Genomic DNA, 20,231 nt, shown 5'->3' on the forward strand with positions numbered 1-20,231 from the left:
ACTATAAGTTACGTCCTCTACATCTTCACTAGGAAGCTCAACTCTTGCTATCCCCAATGGACAGAGACCAGCACTAGAGAAAGGGTGACTTACTCCATGTATCTTCAACACCTGTTCTATGGAAGGCAAATTGTCTTCTGGGTACTTTAGTAAGTAATTCCAGGTACTTCTTACTTCTCTCTTTCAACTGCAAAAACAGGGTAGATAATTTATGTTGATGGGATGCTATATTTTTAGGAGCTGAAGTAAATGAGAAAGGTGCTCTCTCATTCCTATTCAAGCCTTCCACAAGTTTCAGAGCATCCTTGCAGAAAAAAAGCATGGAGTGGGAAGCAGATGATCTCATCTGTTTAAAATACAATTTAGCTCATGAGGCCAGAATGATCTCAAGACTGGAAGAAAAAGCAAAACTGACTCAAACTGGAGATAAAACATCAGCAGCTCTAATTATGGAAAGAATTGAAAATACACAGAAAGACGCAGTGTGCAAATTCAAGGTTTATGTAGACCAGAGGAGTTGGGGACCTCAGTGGTCTCTCCTGGCTCTAGGGTATGCCACTGAAGGCAAATTCTGATATGGGATAAATCTAGATGTGCCCTGGCAAGTCTAGAAGCAACCACTCCAGTATTTCTTGTTCTGCTGTGAGTTAATGAAAGTTTGCTCCTTGTGTGGGGCAATTTATTAAGCTAATTCACGTGAATATTCAACCTGTAGGTGTTTATTTTAATTCAAGTACTGCCTTCAAGTTTACATACAGTACCACCTATGAACTCAGGTGACTTATGGGAAGGGAGAGTAAGGGATGGCCCCCTCCCACACAGTAGAGCAGCCAAAAACTGATTAAGAAAGGTATGTACAAAGCTGAAAGTAGAAAACCTCATGTGGCAGGCAATGGGCAAAGATCCCACTAACCTCTTGGCTAGCAAGATGGCTTTCCTTCATTCCTTTAACAGTGACAATTCATTATTTGGCCATAGCCTAGCAGTGACTTAGTACTTGCAGCACATACAGTGGAATGTTTAATGTTACATGAGATCTCTCAAACAATTTGAGGCAGTGAAGTCTGGCTGCATCTGGCAAAGCCCTGAGCACATAATTTCTATGAGAGTCCCCAAACGCAACTGTCGTGAAACATCTGTATCAGCCTTAGGACTCGTTAACTGGTTGATTCTTCCCAACGCTTTACATTTTGATGTCTTTATTTGGCTTTTCATTACTTTAATTTGACAAGGGAGAGAAAAAAACAAAACCTCAGAGAACTGAGGTTCTGTATTGAGTCTGAGCAAGGGTTTCTGCATGACTTTAGGCTGTGTATTTCTGAGATAAAGATGCTGAAAACTCATATTTTGCTACATCTTCACCAGTAACAATACATCATGAAGGGAAAAGAGAGATGAAGATGGAGAAGGGAATTGTTAAGAAGAAAGAAACGCAGGGTAGCCTGTTACAGAAGAACGTGGGGGACATTTTCATTCTGGAGCCACTTTCTTCAGATGCAATTTTTTGATCCAATATTTGCTGAATATTAGGAGCAACACCATAGCTGTGAAGCTGTTTGACTGTGGGAGAGCCTCTTAGAGACAACATCTCCTCCAGGCAAGCAATAAGTCGTACGCTATACAATGCAACTCTGTGCAAGAGGGATGTCTCCGCAAAGAGATGGGCCTTTGAGCTGAGGGGTGGTGGAACAGGTACCTTTGTCCTTCTGGCAGCTACACATTGCTCCTTGTTTCTCCGGTTGCGATGGCCTTCTGCTGTGCAGCAACTTGTCCTTCATGTTCTTTGCTTGTAGTTACATGGTTCCTTACCTTTCTGAAAATTCTAAAAACTTATTGACACAAAAATGATGCTCCTTCCCATCCCAAATATTAAGAGAAAACATGTTAGTGTTTTCTTAGTTTTGCAGCCATCCACGAGGGAGGGACCAAAGTACATTGACCTGCCTCTCAAACAGTCCTCCCCTGCTCCCTGTTTTCAATTGGAAACAGCATCAATAGGCTCCTAAACCTGGGTATTAGCAGCACCAGTGAAGCAGAGTTCTGAAACCACAGTCAGCACCAAGGTCCAAGTATCAGAGCTGGGCTTCATTTTCCCAGTGAGCTGAATCAAAATACTTAGACCCAGACCTCAGCCTGAGCTCTCTTTACATAAAACATTGAGGTATGGATAGGTAGCGTAGGGAGCATCTAACATCAGTGCTCACCCACATCACGGGGGCTTTTGATTTAGGAGCCAAACTGGTTTGTTTGTTCAATGGGCAAGTTTCCAGTGGAGGCCCATGACACCAGCTTTTAGCAGTACACTGCCAACACTTGATATTTATTAAAGCCACAGCTCAGTGAGGGATGTAATTACCTGGGCATTTCCTTTTTAATTTTTAATAAGTTCAAATTAAAGTCCAGATAAAGTACATTTTTCACCAAAGATTGCTACTCCTTTCCTTTTTTAGCACTTCCATTGAGGTGGTTAACCATTCTTAATACCCATCAATAATTATGTAGCTGACGGTTTTAGCATTACATCCACAGCAGTAGTCAAAAATGCTGTTTCGTTCTTTCTGTCACATACTCCTTAGTGTACAATAAGCAACACCTATTAGGCACAGAGCGAAAAGGAGCCTGATGGTATTTACCTCTCTCTGATAATATGTGCTAATGAGTTTGTTGCCATTTTATATGAAACATGGTTAAAAGAAATCCCATCTTGTGTCTGTCCTAACAAGCACAAGCCCTGAGCCTAGACCCTGGGAAGATCCATGTAGGGTTTGTGGCAAGATCTGTGGAAACCTGCTGCCCAAATTCAGGGTGCCAAGATCACATCTGTGCCTCCACGTTTGGCTGCAGCTTTTCAGGAGCCGTGGGAGGGTTGCCAGCATCCCTTTGCTCTCCCAAAGGAGCTGGTCAAGGGGGAATCGGTGCCATCAGGTGACAAGTGCTTGTGCTGCAAGGGGGTAGAAGTAATCCCCTGCCCCTAGCTTGCTTTTTAAAAGCAGCAGGAGAAAGTCACTAAATAAGGGCAGGCAAGGAGAACATTACAGTTAGACCTGATTTTATTTTGTCCTTTAGCCACCGGGTGTCACTCTTGTCTATAGAGGAAATTACGGTCGCTGTTAAAATGTTTCACCGATAAATCCTGCATCTCCCAGGGGTGACAGCAGCATCCCCATTTATCACAGCTTCCCAGGTTTCAAATCAAATCACTAACTCATTAAATAGGGGGGTATCTGGAGCTATTTGCTAAACGCAGGCAAAACAGATTAACTTTTTTATTATTATTAATGTAAATGCAGGTGGAAAATTTAGATCTGGGTTTGGATTGGGAGCTCAGCCAGTGTTGGTGGTGTCTGGATCACTGTGCAGCTTCTGGAGAGAGGGAAGGTGAAAAAGTGTGGAATGGGCAGAAAAAAGAAAAAGAAAAAGAAAAAGAAAAAGAAAAAGAAAAAAAGAAAAAGAAAAAGAAAAAGAAAAAGTGTCTTTTGCAAGGGTCTCCTCTGCAGAAGTGGAGTCAGAACATGATTTAGCAGATGAAGCTATAGCATATCCCAGACTCTGAAGTCAAGTCAGTTCAGCTCTTACCGATCATGTATGTCAGGAGTACTAGGAGATAAATACTGCAAACATTACTTAACTCTCTAAATATGCATTCTTCAGAGAATCAGTGATTGCCATTGTGTTGGGTTCTTTGCTTTTCGAGGACTACAAGATCATCTTGCAGACACTAAACCAAACCATTAAACTAAACAAAAAAAAAAAACAACTGCTAATTTTGTATTTTTCAAGTTCTCTACAGAGTCTCCATTTCCTGCAAAGACAGAAAATCTATTTTCAAACAAATGAAATCCAAAGTCAAATCTTTATCTGAGGAATGACCCACTCAAATAAAATGCCACACAGCTGGTAAAACCGGTTGCTTTGAAACACGCTGTATCAGCAAACCGGACAGCTGATAAGAATAATAATAATTTTTAGTCAGTAAGATAAGAAAATTCTCATTTGAGCCTCATTCTGCCAGCACATAAATTGCTAATATTACCTGGCACTGCTGCCAGAGTTATGAATTTGCATTGAAATTTCACTGTACAGGAGAAGCACCCTAGACGAAGCAAAGCTAAAAGCAATTTCACTGCCATAAACAGGGAACAGATGAGGTTTATGGAAAGATGAGAGCCTGGCTATTGATTTGAGATTCCCTCTGGGTCATAGAGGGAAGAGCATTATGTCCCATAATGCAATGAATTTTATGACCAGGACTTTGAACTTTGGAATAACTTTTAAAAAGTGGAGGCTAGTTACAAAAAGTTCATTTCAAGCTTTACTCTTTTATAATCTAGTACTGCAGGAAGACTTCAAGAGTTAATTTATTTGCCCAGGACACTGTCCACTGTGAGGGGCCCAGTCTCAAATACCCTTAAAAGTCCATACTAGGATCAGTAAAATTCAGTTATGAATGATCCTGGAAACTATCAATCCTTCAGTTTTACAGAGTTCCTATGAAAATAATAGAGCACAGGAAGGGTTTTGCTTAAATTAATGTGTGTCTCCTGAGCCTGTGCATGTGTGCAAAGTGTTGCATGAAAAATTCAGCAATTCCTTAACAAAACGAAAATAAGAAAAAATAAAGACAAGACAAGAAGGAAAGGAAAGGAAAGGAAAGGAAAGGAAAGGAAAGGAAAGGAAAGGAAAGGAAAGGAAAGGAAAGGAAAGGAAAGGAAAGGAAAGGAAAGGAAAGGAAAGGAAAGGAAAGGAAAGGAAAGGAAAGGAAAGGAAAGGAAAGGAAAGGAAAGGAAAAAAGAAAAGAAAAGAGAAGAAAAGAAAAGAAAAGAAAAGAAAAGAAAAGAAAAGAAAAGAAAAGAAAAGAAAAGAAAAGAAAAGAAAAGAAAAGAAAAGAAAAAGAAATTTGTTAACAAGCAGAAATTTGACACAACTGATTTGGAGAAACTGATTTTCTGCTTTATCCAGACTTTTTGACCTGTTCTTAATTTCCTTTGTTGCTTTCTTTCTCAATCATAGTTAAAAGAAATATATAAGTTGTCTTCTGTTTTTACCTATAAATGCCTACAAATTTCTACTATGTTTATATATTGGTACCTTCAGGCTGAAAAGCAAGATAAATCTGAAGACAAAATCAGTGTATCAGAGTAAAACTCAATACCCCAGGGACTGGATAAAACAGAGAAATGTACAACAGAACAGGTCTTGTTTTTCAAATGCTTTGCCAAATACTTTTGTGCTGAGGACCTGATCATTGAAGATGTTAAAGAGCTGCTGGATGGCCTGAACGCCTCCCAGTGTCCCACCAGGATTGTCCCAGTGGTGCTTGGCTTCTTGCAAAAGAGGACCCCAGTGGCAGTTCAGAGTTTGCATACAACTCACTAAGCATTGAAAGATCCTCTGGCTTAGATTTCTAATGCCTGAATGATTTATGGGCAGAAACTAGGTCTACAGCAAATTCATAATTGATGCATCTTGTTTGATATGCAGTCTAACAAAAGAAAAAAAAGGACTGAAAATATGCTTGATTTGTTGCCTGTTATAATTTGGAAGAAGACACATCCAAAAGACTGTCATGTGTCTAGATGATCTGTGTTCTAACTCGTTCATACTTTTATCTAGATAAAAAAGAAAGCCAACTTATTCTATTGCAGCCTGGTGATACGCGCACCCCAGGCAGAGAAATACAGGACATATGAAATCGCTTTGATTTGGTTACTTCTAAACAAAGTAAATCAAATTTAGTTGCTTATAGAGAATGAGACAGACTTGTTTTTCTGTCCTCTCCATCACTGCCTTAATCCCTAATATGACCAGGTGGGTACAGCAATAACTGTGGCTCCTCAACCTAATGAAAATAGTGTTGCATTCAGAAACTCAATAAATGAATGGGAGGGACAAGTAATGCCTCTCCCCCAAGGATGTTTTGTTAATTAAATTAGCATTTAAATAGCCAGAGCTAATCTGGGAAGTCAGCCCCTCATTACAGTAACTAGGAAGGGGGAAAAGAGCCGGAGACAATTCCCTACAAGATGGGGTTAAGTTGGCGTTTCACAAACTATTTGCCCAGCCTGTCCCTCCCAAGTGAAAGCTGGCACACCCCACACCCCCCCACACCCCCCTTTCCTCCCAGCATAATTAGCATGTTCCAGTGCTGTGAATGGAAACAATATCCTCCCTCCAAGCTGTGCCCCTCCAGGGAGATGCTTCCCACAGACTGTGAAACACCGAGCCAGGGAAAAGGCTTGTCGAGGAATTCACAGTGGGGTAATTACAGAGGTAGCTTGTGCCAGTGCAGGAGAAGTTGCATTACTGTAATTCATTGCAGGACACAGGAGCTTGCATAAAGGAAATGTCCAGAAGCAGGACTGGAGGGAGCCATGAGAAGTTATTGCCGCTGTGCGCCTTCCTCAAGCCCTGATAAAACCCGATGTTGAAGCTGAGGATGGTTCTTTGGGCTCTAAGGACGTCTCAGTCTTTGAAGGAGTTTGCAGAAAGGAGCAATGATTATATGTGATTGTGGTTTCTCTTTGGCAATTACAGGTGAAATAAGGCTAAAAGGGTGACTGTTCAGATTTTAAATCAAGTTCTTCATTGTGAATAGAAAACTGGAGCAAAGCTGGCAAGAACTGCATGCTTCGATTTGTTATCATCCATGCTCATGGCACTTAAAGCATGCTGGCACGTCTCGCTAACAAATGAAAGGGTGGCATATGATCCTTTCCCCCAAAGAATTGCTGTTTAGTTTTACATATAACAGAGAGACCAATGATAGCTAATACCAAAGGAGAAGACGCAGGAGGAAGAACTGGATTTGGATGACGCCCACTATCCCCAGAAGTACACACATCTGGTGGGTTTCAACCCTTTTATTTAAATCAGATTCCAGGTGACTAAACCTGATGTAAAAAGAAACCAAACCACGCTACTCATCGTGCCCAGCTGTAAAGCAAAGATTATATTTATCTCCATCACAAAGTACTCAGTTTCAGAAAACATTGGTGTGGTTTGTTGAGGCCCCAGCTGGAAAATACCACAAGAAGTTCAAAGCTGGGTTTCATCCTGTAATTGGATCCTCAAGTTCACAAGTGCAAGAACCAACTGTGCAGGCTGAAAGCAGGACGCTCCCTCTCCCAACAAGAAACTGTCCGCTGCATCAGGCAGAACCAAGGTCTTAAGAACATGGACATTAATCCCATGTGTTACATGCCAACTTAGTATTTGTATTCTCTCTGCTTTGCCAAGCTATTCTTCAGGTCAAGTAGGCATGAAATAATAGACATTGAGTGTAATTCTTCTGGGCAAAAAGTGTTACCTTCTGAAATCTTACCTCAAAACCACTCGAAATGTGTTATTTATTTATTTATGTCATAAACCCTCATTCAGTGTTGAAGGGCCAAAGGATTACAGTTCTGAAATCAAGTTATTTTCCTGTCCTTGACAAAATCTGGCTTTTCAAAATAACACAGAGAGAATCCTTGTTTCAAATTACAATACCAGCTGCAAGGGTTTTCAACCGTGACCATTTAAATGAGATTTTTGGATTTTTTCCATCTTTGCATTATAGTTTCATTCTTAGTCTTTGTGATCAGTAGCTGTGGTTGAGCAGTTCAGTCTTCTAATAAAGATAAACTGTAATATTGTTCAAACTGCATCTGATTATTACTGTTGAGCTCTTTCAGTGAGCCACCTTCACTAAGCAAATCGTACTGGGCCCGTTAATAAAAGTGTGTTGATGGAATATCGGAGGTTGCTCAGTGAAACCAGACCCAGACATCACCCAAAACCATGGTCTATATGTTAGGTTACGGTTTGTGATCTTTAATGTGGGGTGATCTTCAAAGTGATTTCTAGCAGGTGAAAACCCCAAAGGTCAGCAAAGGAATCCCTGGTTGGTTTCTGCTCCCAGAGTAAATCTTGTGAGGTTTTTAGTCTCGGTGGTGATGCTGCTGTCTGCTCAGCATGACATATCACTGTGCTCCCCAAAACGGGGCGCGGGGCAGGACTGAGGTGCGATGGGGTTCACCAGCAGCCACCCAGGGGTTGAGTGGCAGGACCCGGGGTGACCCTCAGACCTTTCTGTCAGTGCCCTGTTGTACAACATAGCCCACAGACTCCATATGGGGCACCCCACAACCTGATACCCCTCTGTTCTGGAGGACTACATATCCCAGCATGCAACGCTTCCCCTACAGGCCGTGACAGCAGACAGAACTACAGCTCCCAGGGTACAGCGCGCCGCGCTGCCCTCCCCTGTAGCCAGCGAGCCGCCGCGGTGCACGCTGGGAGCTGTAGTCCGACCGGACGTTGGTCACGCACGGTGCCTCCCTCTCGCAGCCGCCGGTCTCACCCCCCTCCCGCCCCGCTCCGCGCTCCTCCCCGCGCCGCCGGGTCTCCCTCCGTAGACGGAAGCCGAGGAGGGACGAGGGAGCTGGCGAGGTTGGAGCGGCACGATGGGGGACTCCAAAGTGAAGGTGGCGGTGCGCGTCCGTCCCATGAACCGGAGAGGTGAGACCCTCCTCCCTCAGCCACCCCCCGCTCCCTTCCCGAAGGGTGTGTGAGGGGGGAGCGGCCTGAAGGACAGCGCGGGGCGGGAGGCCGGGGGTGCCGGTCCCCGCAGGTGTCCGTGGGGGCAGGTGTGCGTGTGTGCCGGAGCGCCTTTAGAGGTGTATGTGTCGGCAGCGGGGAGTGTATGTGTGTATCTGTTTATTTATGTATTATATACGCGTGTGTAGGTGCAGGGAGGTGTATGGGCGAAGCACACGAAGCAGCCGCCTTCGCTCCCCTCTCCGACATCGATTTCCTAAACCCTCCCTGGTTTATGGGGCTTTTATCTCCCCCTCTCCTTCCCGGGGTACACCCCTCCCTATACCTCTTGCACCTGCTTTACAGCCGGGCTGTACCCTGTTACCAGCTGGGAAAGCTCTTCCTCCTTCTTGCTTTCTGGGGTTTGGGGGGAAAATGCCTCTTTCTGTATTTTTTCCTATACTCATTCAGCCCTCAGCTCTGTACTCCCTCTTACTCTTCGATGACTGAGTGGGACAGAGTTAACCAGGTAACAGAGGCACTATAAGGACAGAAGAAACAAACCCAAGAAAACATGGAAGAGGAAGTAGGAATTGACAAGATTTTTTGTTGTTGTTGTTGTTGGGTTGGTGGTTTGGTTTTTTTTCTCCCCTTAGTGAAACTTGCCTAAGGGTTATGTTAATCAGACCGTGGTCTGGGCATCTGCCTTAATTAGAAAAACTTGCTCTTGATGATGCGGAAGCAAGTATGAGAAGGCAACTCCAGCCAAGGAATGAGCAGGTGAAGAAGGCAAAAAGCCAAGAAACATGTAGGGTGGCTTTTTCCCCCACATTCTCACACAAGTATGCCAGTAATTACTTCTGGGGAAAGGGAGTCCAGTAAAGTCAGTTTAATAGCTGATTCAGAAAGAGGGGGGTGTGTCTTCTTTATTTTCTGTATGATCTGAACCAAAATTGCTCTTTAATTCCTTTCAATAAATTAGGATAAAAGGTTAAGGTGTTGAGTAGATTATTTCTGTATCTTTTAAAATAAAGGCAAGGGAGTTCATCAGCACTCTAGAGTCCCACATTCAGAACAGAGGAGATGGAGTTGATGTCCCTACAGTCTGGTGGGTTGGGGCTGTTGAGGAGCTGAAAGATGGTGCCTTGTTTCAGTGACAGACGGAGGCTTTCCTCTTGCTCATGTCCCTTTCCTGCCATAGATCACTTCCTTGGCTGTGACCCAGACATCTGACTGTATAGTGCTCTTTACCCCTGCGATTATACAATGATTCAGGTTGGAAGGGACCTTTGGAGGTTTCTAGTGCAACTCACTGCTGAAAGCAGGTCAGATTAGGTAAGGTTGCCCAGGGCCTCCTTTAGCCAAGACTTGAATCTCCAAGGATGAGCAATGCACCTCTCCCTCCTGGTGTATGTTCTACATATGTTCAACCTCAAGTCTGTGCTCATGTTAACAGGTCTTCAAGATGTTTCCAGTTAGAGATTTAGTTCAGAAACTATGTGTGGGGAAGAAGTGGTGGAAATAAAGGGGAAAAATTATGGAAGAGTGTAGATTTGGAGCAGTATGTGTATTTGAACCTTCCTGGGGAATAGCCTAACGCTAAGCTGCATGAATCTGGGAGAATGGGAGAGTGTGTCTTGTTACTGGAGCTGTTTTGTACTGCATAAACTTAAAAATGTTACAGACTGGAGAGGGTGACTGTAGCCTGGTTAGTAAGAGGCTCATCCAGGAGTGAGGGACGTTTGAGTTCATCAGAAGAAAGAGGGACCTGAACCCCACGCTCTTTGGCATGTGGCTGGGCAGTCAGGGCGTTCCTCCTCTCTAAGAACCACTTTGCAGCTATTAAGCATCCTGTTATTTTGTGAGTGATACCTAAATCCATGTAAGCCTAGCCTAAAAGATCCATGTCTTTTTCTCCCTGAAACAAAATGTTCTGGAATTGATTGTTTTTGTTAGTTCTAAAGAATCGATACCTCTGTGTAGTATTTCTTATGCTCCTAGAATTTATAGAAAAAAGTGATATGAAGCCTAGTATCTTTCTTACCTATTTAATGTTAAATTAAAGAATTGTGTAACTGATTTTCTGAGGAGTCATCCAGTTGTAAGACTTCTGTGGTTTTGCTTTTTCAATAGGCTTTGAGGCAGGAGGCAGCTCAAAGGAAGCTCTCTAACATGTACTTTGTTCTAAGTAATATTTGTATGAAGTTCTGGGGCTTTGGACCTGAAGAAAGTATTTGTTTTCTTTGGGATCACGAGTAATGTTCTTTCCTTCCCTCTGCACCGAAGGGCTTAAAATTGCAAATCTATCAGATGGTTATGACTGTTGATATTTAAGCTTTGAAATATTTCTTAGTGTTTACTTGTGGTGGTGGTGGTTGTCTTTAGTGTTTGAATTATGAATTTCTTAAGGCAAGGGTTTATTAGGTTAATAAAAGCGGTTTAACTGTTACTAATTTATGCAGCTCATAAAAGTATAATAGGTTTCTTGCATGCATATTGAAGAGATTTCTCTTCAGTATTTCCAAATAGTTCATTATTCGTAGTATTTGCATTTCAAGGTGATAGTATTGAAGGTCCTGTTTCAGTCTTATGCAAAGTGGTAATCTATTGATTTATAGTACTGATTTTTAGCAGTACAGAGGAAACATTCCTAATTGTCCTTGGGGTTTCTTGGGTTTGGGGTTTGGTTTTTTTTTTTTTTTTGCAACTACATTATTTTTTTTGCATCTTGCTTCAAATTAGACCCCAATTCTTCAAACTGTGTGTGGAATCTGTGCTTTTGTAAAACTTCTATGTCAGTACATTGCAGCATCCATCATGTCTGGAGTTGTAGGCTCTGCCAGGTAGCAGAGTGACTTACGGTTCTACATACTTTCTGCTTTGCAAACTGGCATCTCGATTAGCGTGCTATTATGAACGAAATAATTCAGTACTGTTTTGTTAGCTAAGACTTTGTCTTCTGTTCTCTTAGTTTTGTGATTCATTAAAGTGTTCTCTAGTGCACTGCTTTTTTTTTCAGATGGGTTTTTGATAACAATCAGTAGTTCTTTGGCTGTTGCATTATAGAGTTGCAGTGGATTTCTTTTTATGAATATCATCAATGTTTGAGTTCGCTTAGCAGATATTCATTATATTTCGAGTAAATGCTGTGCAAGGTTCAAGCAATACCATGAAGCAAAGCAAAAGACAGCTGGAGGCTTTTTAATTATGATTTGTCTTACTGAGTATTTTATTTTCAGGCAATGTTGGTGTACAGGCATCCCAGAAGTACATTTAAGTCCTTGTGTTTCCCTGTGCCTTTGAATCAATTCAGTGCAGTGTTAATTAAAAGACAACATCTTTTATCAGTAATGAAAGAATATGACTTATGCTAAAGGGTCTGGCCGATGACACCTCAAGCCAGTCAAAACTACCACTGCTGTGTTGCTACATCTCACTTGGGTTAATGCTTTGTTGTTTGAACAAGAAAGGCAGGAAGCTAACTGAAAGAATATCATGTGTTTAGTGCTTTGGGTGAATTTCTCAAGGAGCAGTAGAAGTACCTGTGCTGGCACAGAGTTGGGTGGTGGCACTGCACGACTTGGGTCAGGAGTGGTGGCATGGGTGTGCCAGGTTTAAACAGTGAGGGACCACAGCCTGTATTTCACCAATGATGCTGGATTAAACTGTTCATAGAATTGTGGTGTAAGACCTATAGCTTCCAGTTTAAATAGCTAAATTGACTGTAAATACATTAAGGTATCTATTATGTTAATGTGTATATTCGTGCAGGCCAGTTTCTGTGTTCAGTCACGGATCTTTTTGTGCTTCGATGATAAAGATTCCATCTCCAGTTCTTATAAGGCAGGAATTTTCTTCTGTATCAATGCAAGCTTCTGATCACCTTCTTAGGGGCTAATTTTGCATCCTCCTCCTCTTTGGAGAGGCTGCATTTCCAGTCACTTGAAATGATTTTTTGTTTTGGGGGAGGAGATGAGGATTGTTCTTGCATTTTTGTTTGTTTGTTGTTTGCTTGTTTTTTCACTGGAGATTACAACAGAAATAATTAATCTATAAATTGGAACTTGTGGAAGCAGTTTTACAAGATTAATTTTGATATTAGAGTAAATGAAATGGCACCTGTTGTAACCTCATGGTAATATGCAAAACACAAGGATTTTCTTCACCATTATCCTTGTCACCCATGAGTGTCTGGAATTTTTACTATTCCCTGGTGATTTTTTATAACCTATAAAGTCTTGTTTGTGGTATGAGCAGGATTAGCCCAGAGATACTGCGGTAAATGGATGAAGCATGTAGAGTTAGTGTTTCATCTTGTGTTCCTCAGTCAGGCAACTGTATTTTAAGAACTCCTAGGTGTTACAGGCTTACTCCCCACAGCCAGTCTCTTGAGACTACCAGTCAATCCAACGTGGGTGCCGCAAAGGCAAACAATTCTTGTGCTAATTACATCTTCAGAGCTAGCCTAAAGGGCGGTATGAGATTACCTTGCTGCTCTGGTTTCACTTTGCTCCTCCTTAAGTCAACAGAAGATCAGATAGACACACTGTGAATAGTTCTGCCTTGGTTTTTAGGTGGCTGGTTGCAGACCAAACGCTATTGTGTTTCATTCTTGTTAAATCTGAAGCCTGAAACAAATGCAGCAGCACAGAGTTGTGTGTTAAACTTCCTCAGAGCTATTTGCTGCATTAGAAAGTCACCAGGCTGATTTATTTACTTAGTCTCCATGAGCTGAGCATTGTATGCAGCAGCAGGACTGACTGCGCATACAGTTAATGTCCAGATACACGGAGTGCCTTTACTAAAGCTGCTTGGCAAGCGCTTTTTTTTGTTTTGTTTTTTCAAAAAATGTAACAGCAGAATATAGAATACACTTTTTGTATCATTTGTACAATGTAGCATTAACATGTGAGGAGAGCTTGGTTGCATTGAACACGCTTGGGAGTTTGAGTTCACTTGCACCTCATGCTGAAGATTAGATAGTATTGTGTGCCCTTCCAGATGCACTCATGCATATTTAATGATTTCTAATTGCTGCAAAATGAAAATTTCATGAATCATATTTGCGCAGTTCATATATATATATATATCTGAGAAGCTTGAAAGATGCCTGCTTAGACTTCATGTTTGTATGACTTAAAGGAGTCAAATTACTGTATTTTTGTCCAGAATGTATTGATCACTATGTCTTATAATTAATGTTCTAAAAGCACCATTACTCTTCCCCCCCCCCCCCCCATTTAAGCTCTTAGCATTGTCATTTAGACCTAAGTTACTTTCATGCTCTCTTATAAGGTCAGTTAGTTTTTCCTTTATTTGTGTTGGCTTCTACATAGCGAAAGACAAAGAGAAAAGTCACTCTAAGGCAGCAAATAAGTGCAGGGAAACTTGGGGACCTGTTGTCTTTGAACTTGCTTTCAGATTTCTTTTTCAAACGATCAAAAACCCAATAAAACCCCCCAAACAGCCTCTCTGATTTGTTTTTGCTTGGTTTTGCTTTTGATTTTAGTTGGCATCCATTTAATTTGTGTGATAAAGAAACTTTTAAATATTTCAAAGTTACTATTTAGACATTTCTCAGTGTTACTGCAATTTGCTTTTCCAGACCAAGTAAGGTAAAAGAAACCTACTGTCATTTCTTACTGAATGCAATTGAAGGCTTGGGCTGTAACATTCCAGTTCTAACCTTCGAGGGAATGTTAATCTCCCAAAAATCTACTGGCAATTTAAAATGTAAAATTTCCATCGTCTGTCTGTACAGGAGATTATTTTGAGCTTTTGTATTTGGGGCCAATTTTGGCTTATGAGCTTAGTCCATGCACTTTAAACCTGTCACATTTTATTTTTTATACTTCAGTTAGCTTTGCAGAAACACTACAAGAGGAGCCATGCTGGTTCCCAGGGATACTACCAAGTTTAATGCCTGTCTCCAAGAGGTCCTTAGGTGTCAGTGCAGATGCCCTAAACCTGGTGGCAGGATAGGAGGAATCCCACAAATTTTATTCGACCTGTGTTATAACACCAGGTTCACATCTTCGTTTCAGTGCGTTTCAGGATCAAATGGTATTTGAAAGGGCTGAAAAACTGTCAACCATTGGAAACTAATTTCTTAAATTGAGATCTGATGGAAAAAAAAATATATATGGAAATAAAGGCTCTTGATAAACTGGGAAATGCTTTCCCTTAATTCAACTTGTACACTGTGGAAAAAGATAAAGTATATAAAGAGATAAATATGGAAGGTCATGCAGGTTGTAGCAGACTTTTCAGCTACCGTGGCTGTTGTACTAAAAGTTGTTATGATAACATGGTCCAAACCACTAATTTAATAAATTGCAGGCAATCTTATTTACTGTATCATTGCTCATTTTAAGATTATTTCAAAATGCCCTGTAAAAGCCATCTATTAGGATAATTTTGTTTAGTTCTGAAATTCAGTAACTTTAAACATTGGATGACTTTTTAGGGTAGTGGCTGAAAAATCTCCAGTATCACTGCATGGCACTTCAGATGTTTTCATTATGCCACCCGATGCAGCTGGGTTTGATTCCGTACCCTAGTAGAATGAGGGAGTTGGGTACATCAATATCCAACCAGTTTGCACCTAATCTAGTAAGATAGTTCCCAAACTGATTCATAAATGAAGATGGAGCTTTCCCAGAGTTGAGAACATACCATGTTTTCCAGAATACTTCTTTCCCCTTCCTCCAGGATTCACATAGTTTTTTGTCTCTGCACCAGACCTGTTTAGTACATTTTAAAGTTGCACCTTTCCTGTTTTTTCCTAATGCTGTTGTGGAAAATCTGCCCTGTTGAGTTTATGATTACCAGACGCATGACTGCTGTTTCAGAGGCAGTGCGTACTCCTACCTGTTGTTTGGAATATACTAGGGCCTGCTGAATCCACCATGGCATGCAGTGGTACACTGCTCCTGGTTTTGCTTGTCCTCTTCTCTCTTGCTTCCTGACTTTTCCAACATGTTTGAAATGTATCAAATTTCTTTGGCTAGTGAAAAAGCCCAAAGCATATATAGGTGGTGTGAATTCTTTTTATAACACCCATAAGGCTCTTGTCAAAGGCATAGTCATGTCTGCTTTATACACACGAGTGTGGTTTCAGCTGAGATCTGCATTGCTTGAACCTGAGCCTTAAAACTCTTTGGGGAGAACTTGAATAATCAAGGGAGATGGGAAGGAGAATGGCCTCTTTCAAGACCCACCTTCCAGTTTCACAAGTTAAATAAAAAGTCATTGACAGGGTTGAGAGGTAGGCCCATGTAAAATTCATGAAGTTCAGGAAGGCCAAGTGCAGGGTCCTAGGCTGGGTTAAGTGGATTGGGGAAATCTCAAGCGCAAATACAGGCTGAGTGGAGACTGGATTGAGAACAGCTCTGAGGAGAAAGACTTGGGGGTGATGGTCAATGAGAAGCTCAACATGAGCCTTCAGTGTGCGCTTGCAGCCCAGAAACCAACCTGTCCTGGGCTGCATCACCAGCAGTGTGACCAGCAGGTCAAAAGAGGGGATTCTGCCTCTCTACTGTGCTTTGATAAGACCTCGCCTGAGCCCTGGAACCCAACATAAAAAGGACATGGAGCTGTTTGAGCGAGTCCAGAGGAGGACCTGAAGATGGTCTGGGAGCTGGAGCACCTGTGCTATGGCAACAGGCTGAGATTTCTGGGCTTGTTCAGCCTGGAGAAGAGAAGGCTCGAGGGAGACCATACAGCAGCTTCTAGTGCCTAAAGAAGCCAGAAAGGAACATGGAGAGGGGCTTTTGACAAGGGCCTGTAGAGACAGGGCAAGGAGGAATTGCTTTAAACTGACAGAGAGGAGATTATAGGAAGTTCTTCCCTGTGAGGATGGTGATGCACTGGCACAGGTTGCCCAGAGAAGCTGTGGCTGCCCCATCCCTAGCAGTGTTCAAGGCCAGATAGGATGGGGCTTGGAGCATCCTGGTCTAGTGGAAGGTGTCCCTGCTTGTGGCAAGGGGTTGGAACTGGATGATCTTTAAGGTCCCTTCTGACCCAAACTATTCTGTGATTCATCTGAGAGACTCTCTGTGAGTCGCTTGGGTACACACAACTTAACAATTGTTCTTGCACTCAGCCCAGCTTTGTTTAAGATTTCTATAGCTCTGAAATGTAAATGTGGAAAAGTAACTAAAATACGTGTTACCCTTTAATTATGGATGTCACAGCTCTCTTACTCTAAAGCTATGAAAGAGGCTTTCATTCCCTGCACTAAATGTTTCTTGAGGTGTTAAGAGTTTGAGTTTTAATTTTTCAAGAAGAAATTAACTGATTAGTGTCTTGATTTGATGAAGCAAAAGAGTAGTTGATTGTGTTTGCCTAGTAATGACTGAAGCTAGAAGCAGGTTAGCAGTAATAATGAGATCTTAAATCTCATTGAGCTCAAAGATTTGTGATATATCTCCAAAGTTTGACAGTGAGCCACTTCTGCTATCTTTTAACTTCTCCAAAGTTTCATGCTGTCTGAAAAAAACCTTGGTGTAGGTGAAAGAAATAATAATACTAGGCCTCAAGCAGTGAGTCCTTACTACAAGATGAACTAATTGGTGTTTTGGATGTGAAAGCTTATCATCTTGTTGCATGCTCATTCTGCATGTTGTTCAGGGGCAGCAAGAAGGCTGCTTACGTAGGAGACACTGAAACTAGTAAAAGTAAGGGTGAAGTCCTTGTGTGATCATATTAAAAAGACCAGGAAGATAATTTTTCTATAAGGCTAACCTGCTTTAGTAATATTAAAAACTTAATGGCATAGAAATTACCATGATATATTAGCCACTACTGAAAATCATAAGATTCCTCTCTCAGCCTACTGGAAGCATTAAAGAAATCAGAAATCATAGAATTACACAATGGTTTGAGGATGGGACCTTAAAGGTTATCTGTTTGCATCCCTCCATCTTCCACTAGACCAGGCTGCTCAAATCGCTGTACGATCTGATCTTGAACACTGCCAGGGATGGGGAAGCCGCAGCTTCTCTGGGCAACCTCTGCCAGTGCCTCCCCACCTTCACAGAGAAGATCTTTCTCATATCTTGTCTAAATCCTCCCCTCTTTCAGCTCAAATTGGTCAGAGAACATGTGTTATAATGGAGCCAGAAAGTGTACAATGTGCTATTAAAACAGAATTTAAACTATTTCTTCAGCTAGAAAGAGTTTCTGTTCAAGTCTTTTGCCAAGGTAACTGGGATAAGTGTCCTTATGGCTATCTAGATATATAACCCTGCTTAGAGGCTGAATATTTCATGGGATGCCATGAGCTGATGTAGCAGTTGGTTTCTGCTGGGAGAAGGTCTTAGTCTTCTGCCTGCTATCTTCATCTCCGTACCGGCCTACCCACTTGTTTGCGTGGCCTTTGATGTTCTCAGAGCTTTTACTGGGCTGATGTAGCTTTCCATAGTTTCCAAATACATCAGTTTTTCTTGTTGGTTAGTTTTCTGCTGTTTTAAGTAACTTGAAGTGACTTACAGAGGAGTGTGCTCAGCACGGTAGGGTGGAAGGTGAGCAACAGGCAGAGGTAGCCAGAAGGAAAGACTGAGACCTCCCTGTTTGGCAATAGCTGTTAGGTTGGCTCACCACGTCTTCTGAAACCATGCTGTCTGCAGAATGCCTGGGTGAGGAATTTTAACCTCACCTTTGCGATGACAATAATCAGAGAAGGTGTGTTGTACATGATAAATTGTCTTTGAATCTTTCTTTTTCTCTGTGAGGGTGTATGACTTTGAGGAGCTATTATATCCTGTCTGTGTGCTTTCCTTAAAGGTACTTCACAAAGAGAGGTTTAATGAATACCAGATTGAGATCACTGGGCAGTCATAGACGTGAAACCTGCCAGCAGCGTTCTTTTTCAAGAGATAGATTGAAAAATGTGATAGAGACCATGCTGCTTATATAGACAGTATACATACCTTATGCTTTGCATAAGGGAGGTAGCGTGTAAAAACCTTCTTTAGTTGCTGAGGAAAAGCAGGTCACTGCAATACAGAATGTTAATCACTAACCAGCCAGTCCAAGATAAAGTGACTTGTTGGATATGGGATGTATAAAGAATATAATTTCATCTGAGCAAGCACGTATTGCATATTAATGATAGGTAAATTTTCTTTCAGGGTGTGGAGAGAAATTAAAGTAAACACTGGTTTCTGAAACTTGTCTGCCTCTTCCTTCTACAAAAGTACAGTTTAATAACATAGGAGTGGTTTTGTTCAGATGGATTTCGGTTTCATGTGACTGCCTGCTATGACCAGGAATCATATAATCATTTAGGTTGCAAAAGGTCATTGAGTCCAACCGTTAAGAGTCTTGAGCTTTGGCTGTTCTTTCCAAAAATGTCAGTGAAAGAAATCTCCTCTTACCATGTTATTTCACAGTAGCAAGAAGTCTGCAAGGTGCTGTACAATAATTAAGATCTGTGGTCTTTGCCCGAGAGATTTTCAGTCCGAGTTTATAAGGTGCTGTAAGGTGAAAGAGCAAGTACAGGTGACAGCGAAGGAAAGAGCAGAGATGAAGGAGGATGAGGATTGTCATTAACATGATTACACAGGATATTTTGGTGATTCAGCTGAGGTGCTGTACTGTATGGAGGTTATTCAGTGTAGCCCCTCATCATCATGGTGTGTGAGGGCGGTGCACAGTGCTTGCTGGGTGTGATTAGTGTGTCATGTTTATAGGTATCGGCTCTTGGGTGTACTTTCCAGGTTTAACATCAGAGTGTAAGGACATAGGACTAGATTTGTTTGTGTCCAGGCCTCTATGTCTGTAGGCGGTGACTTTGACTGCAAGCGGCTGTGTGCTTTTTTATACCTAACTCCATTTGTCACTGGGTGTTATCTGAAGCTTTTGTTTTCTCCACCTCTATGGCTCAGAATTCTCATACATTCCAAATATTCTAATTACTCATAGCATATATCCCATTGCTTAATGTCATGGGGAAAAGTTGGACTTTTCAGCTGGCTGTGAGCCTGTAGGGAAGGATAAGCTCTTTTCTACATGGTTGCACCTACATTTTTTTTTATGGGACTTGAATTTCTCCAAGCAGGTGCCCCCGGACTGACAGCTGACATGGTATGCTGCAGTATCACAACAGTGGCTAGGGAAAATGTGCTGCAGATGGTAGGGGCAGCTTTCCCTCTGAATGTGTGAGGCACTGAGGGAGCAATAAGAAGAGCTGTCAAAGTAATACCATGCCTAATGGTTCTTTCCCTGGAAGAAATTTCATACTGCCTTGTATATGTTGATTGTACTTCAGTAAAACCAAAGTGCTTTTTCTTGTTTTGAAAGGAGTGCATGCTTTAAAGCTGGAAAGGATCCATCCCATCAGAATATCTCTAGAAGCAGAATTTGGCAATAGTCCTGTTTCTATTCTCTAGCTGATGGGTGGCTGTCAGACTGCATGAATAAATTTGGTGTCTGGAGGAAGTAATGGTGTATGTAATCCTGGTGCTTTAGGAGTAGCACTTGACACTTTCTCATTTCTTTATAGAGCTTGATCTGCATACAAAATGTGTGGTGGATGTGGATGCAAACAAGGTTATTCTTCATCCTGTAAACACCAACCTTTCAAAAGGAGATGCCAGGTAAGATTTTTGAATGAGGAAGGTCAGGTTTCATAAATTAAATATGAGTCTAACAACTAGGAAATGTAGGCCTTGATAGAGGGCTTTCTGTTTAAAAACTAATATATATTCTTT

The 20,231-nt window shown here is 41.7% G+C and overlaps 1 protein-coding gene across 7 annotated transcripts in view; it reads left to right on the forward strand.

The window, feature by feature from the left end:
• The first annotated feature begins 8,328 nt into the window (after positions 1–8,328).
• The window catches only part of KIF13B (kinesin family member 13B), a 129,283-nt gene continuing 117,380 nt past the window's right edge, over positions 8,329–20,231 (forward strand). For all 7 annotated transcript variants that reach the window (XM_061461088.1, XM_061461092.1, XM_061461090.1 and 4 more), the window contains exons 1-2: positions 8,329–8,499; positions 20,024–20,117. In XM_061461088.1, the coding sequence (XP_061317072.1) occupies positions 8,445–8,499; positions 20,024–20,117 (149 nt within the window). In that variant the 5' untranslated portion in view covers positions 8,329–8,444. The remainder of the gene's footprint in view (positions 8,500–20,023; positions 20,118–20,231) is intronic.

Source organism: Pezoporus flaviventris, unplaced genomic scaffold (assembly GCF_033815535.1).
Source record: "Pezoporus flaviventris isolate CSIRO_AGI_PZ_B2104156 unplaced genomic scaffold, CSIRO_AGI_Pfla_v1 ptg000031l, whole genome shotgun sequence".
In the NCBI taxonomy this organism is placed as follows: Eukaryota; Metazoa; Chordata; class Aves; order Psittaciformes; family Psittacidae; genus Pezoporus; species Pezoporus flaviventris.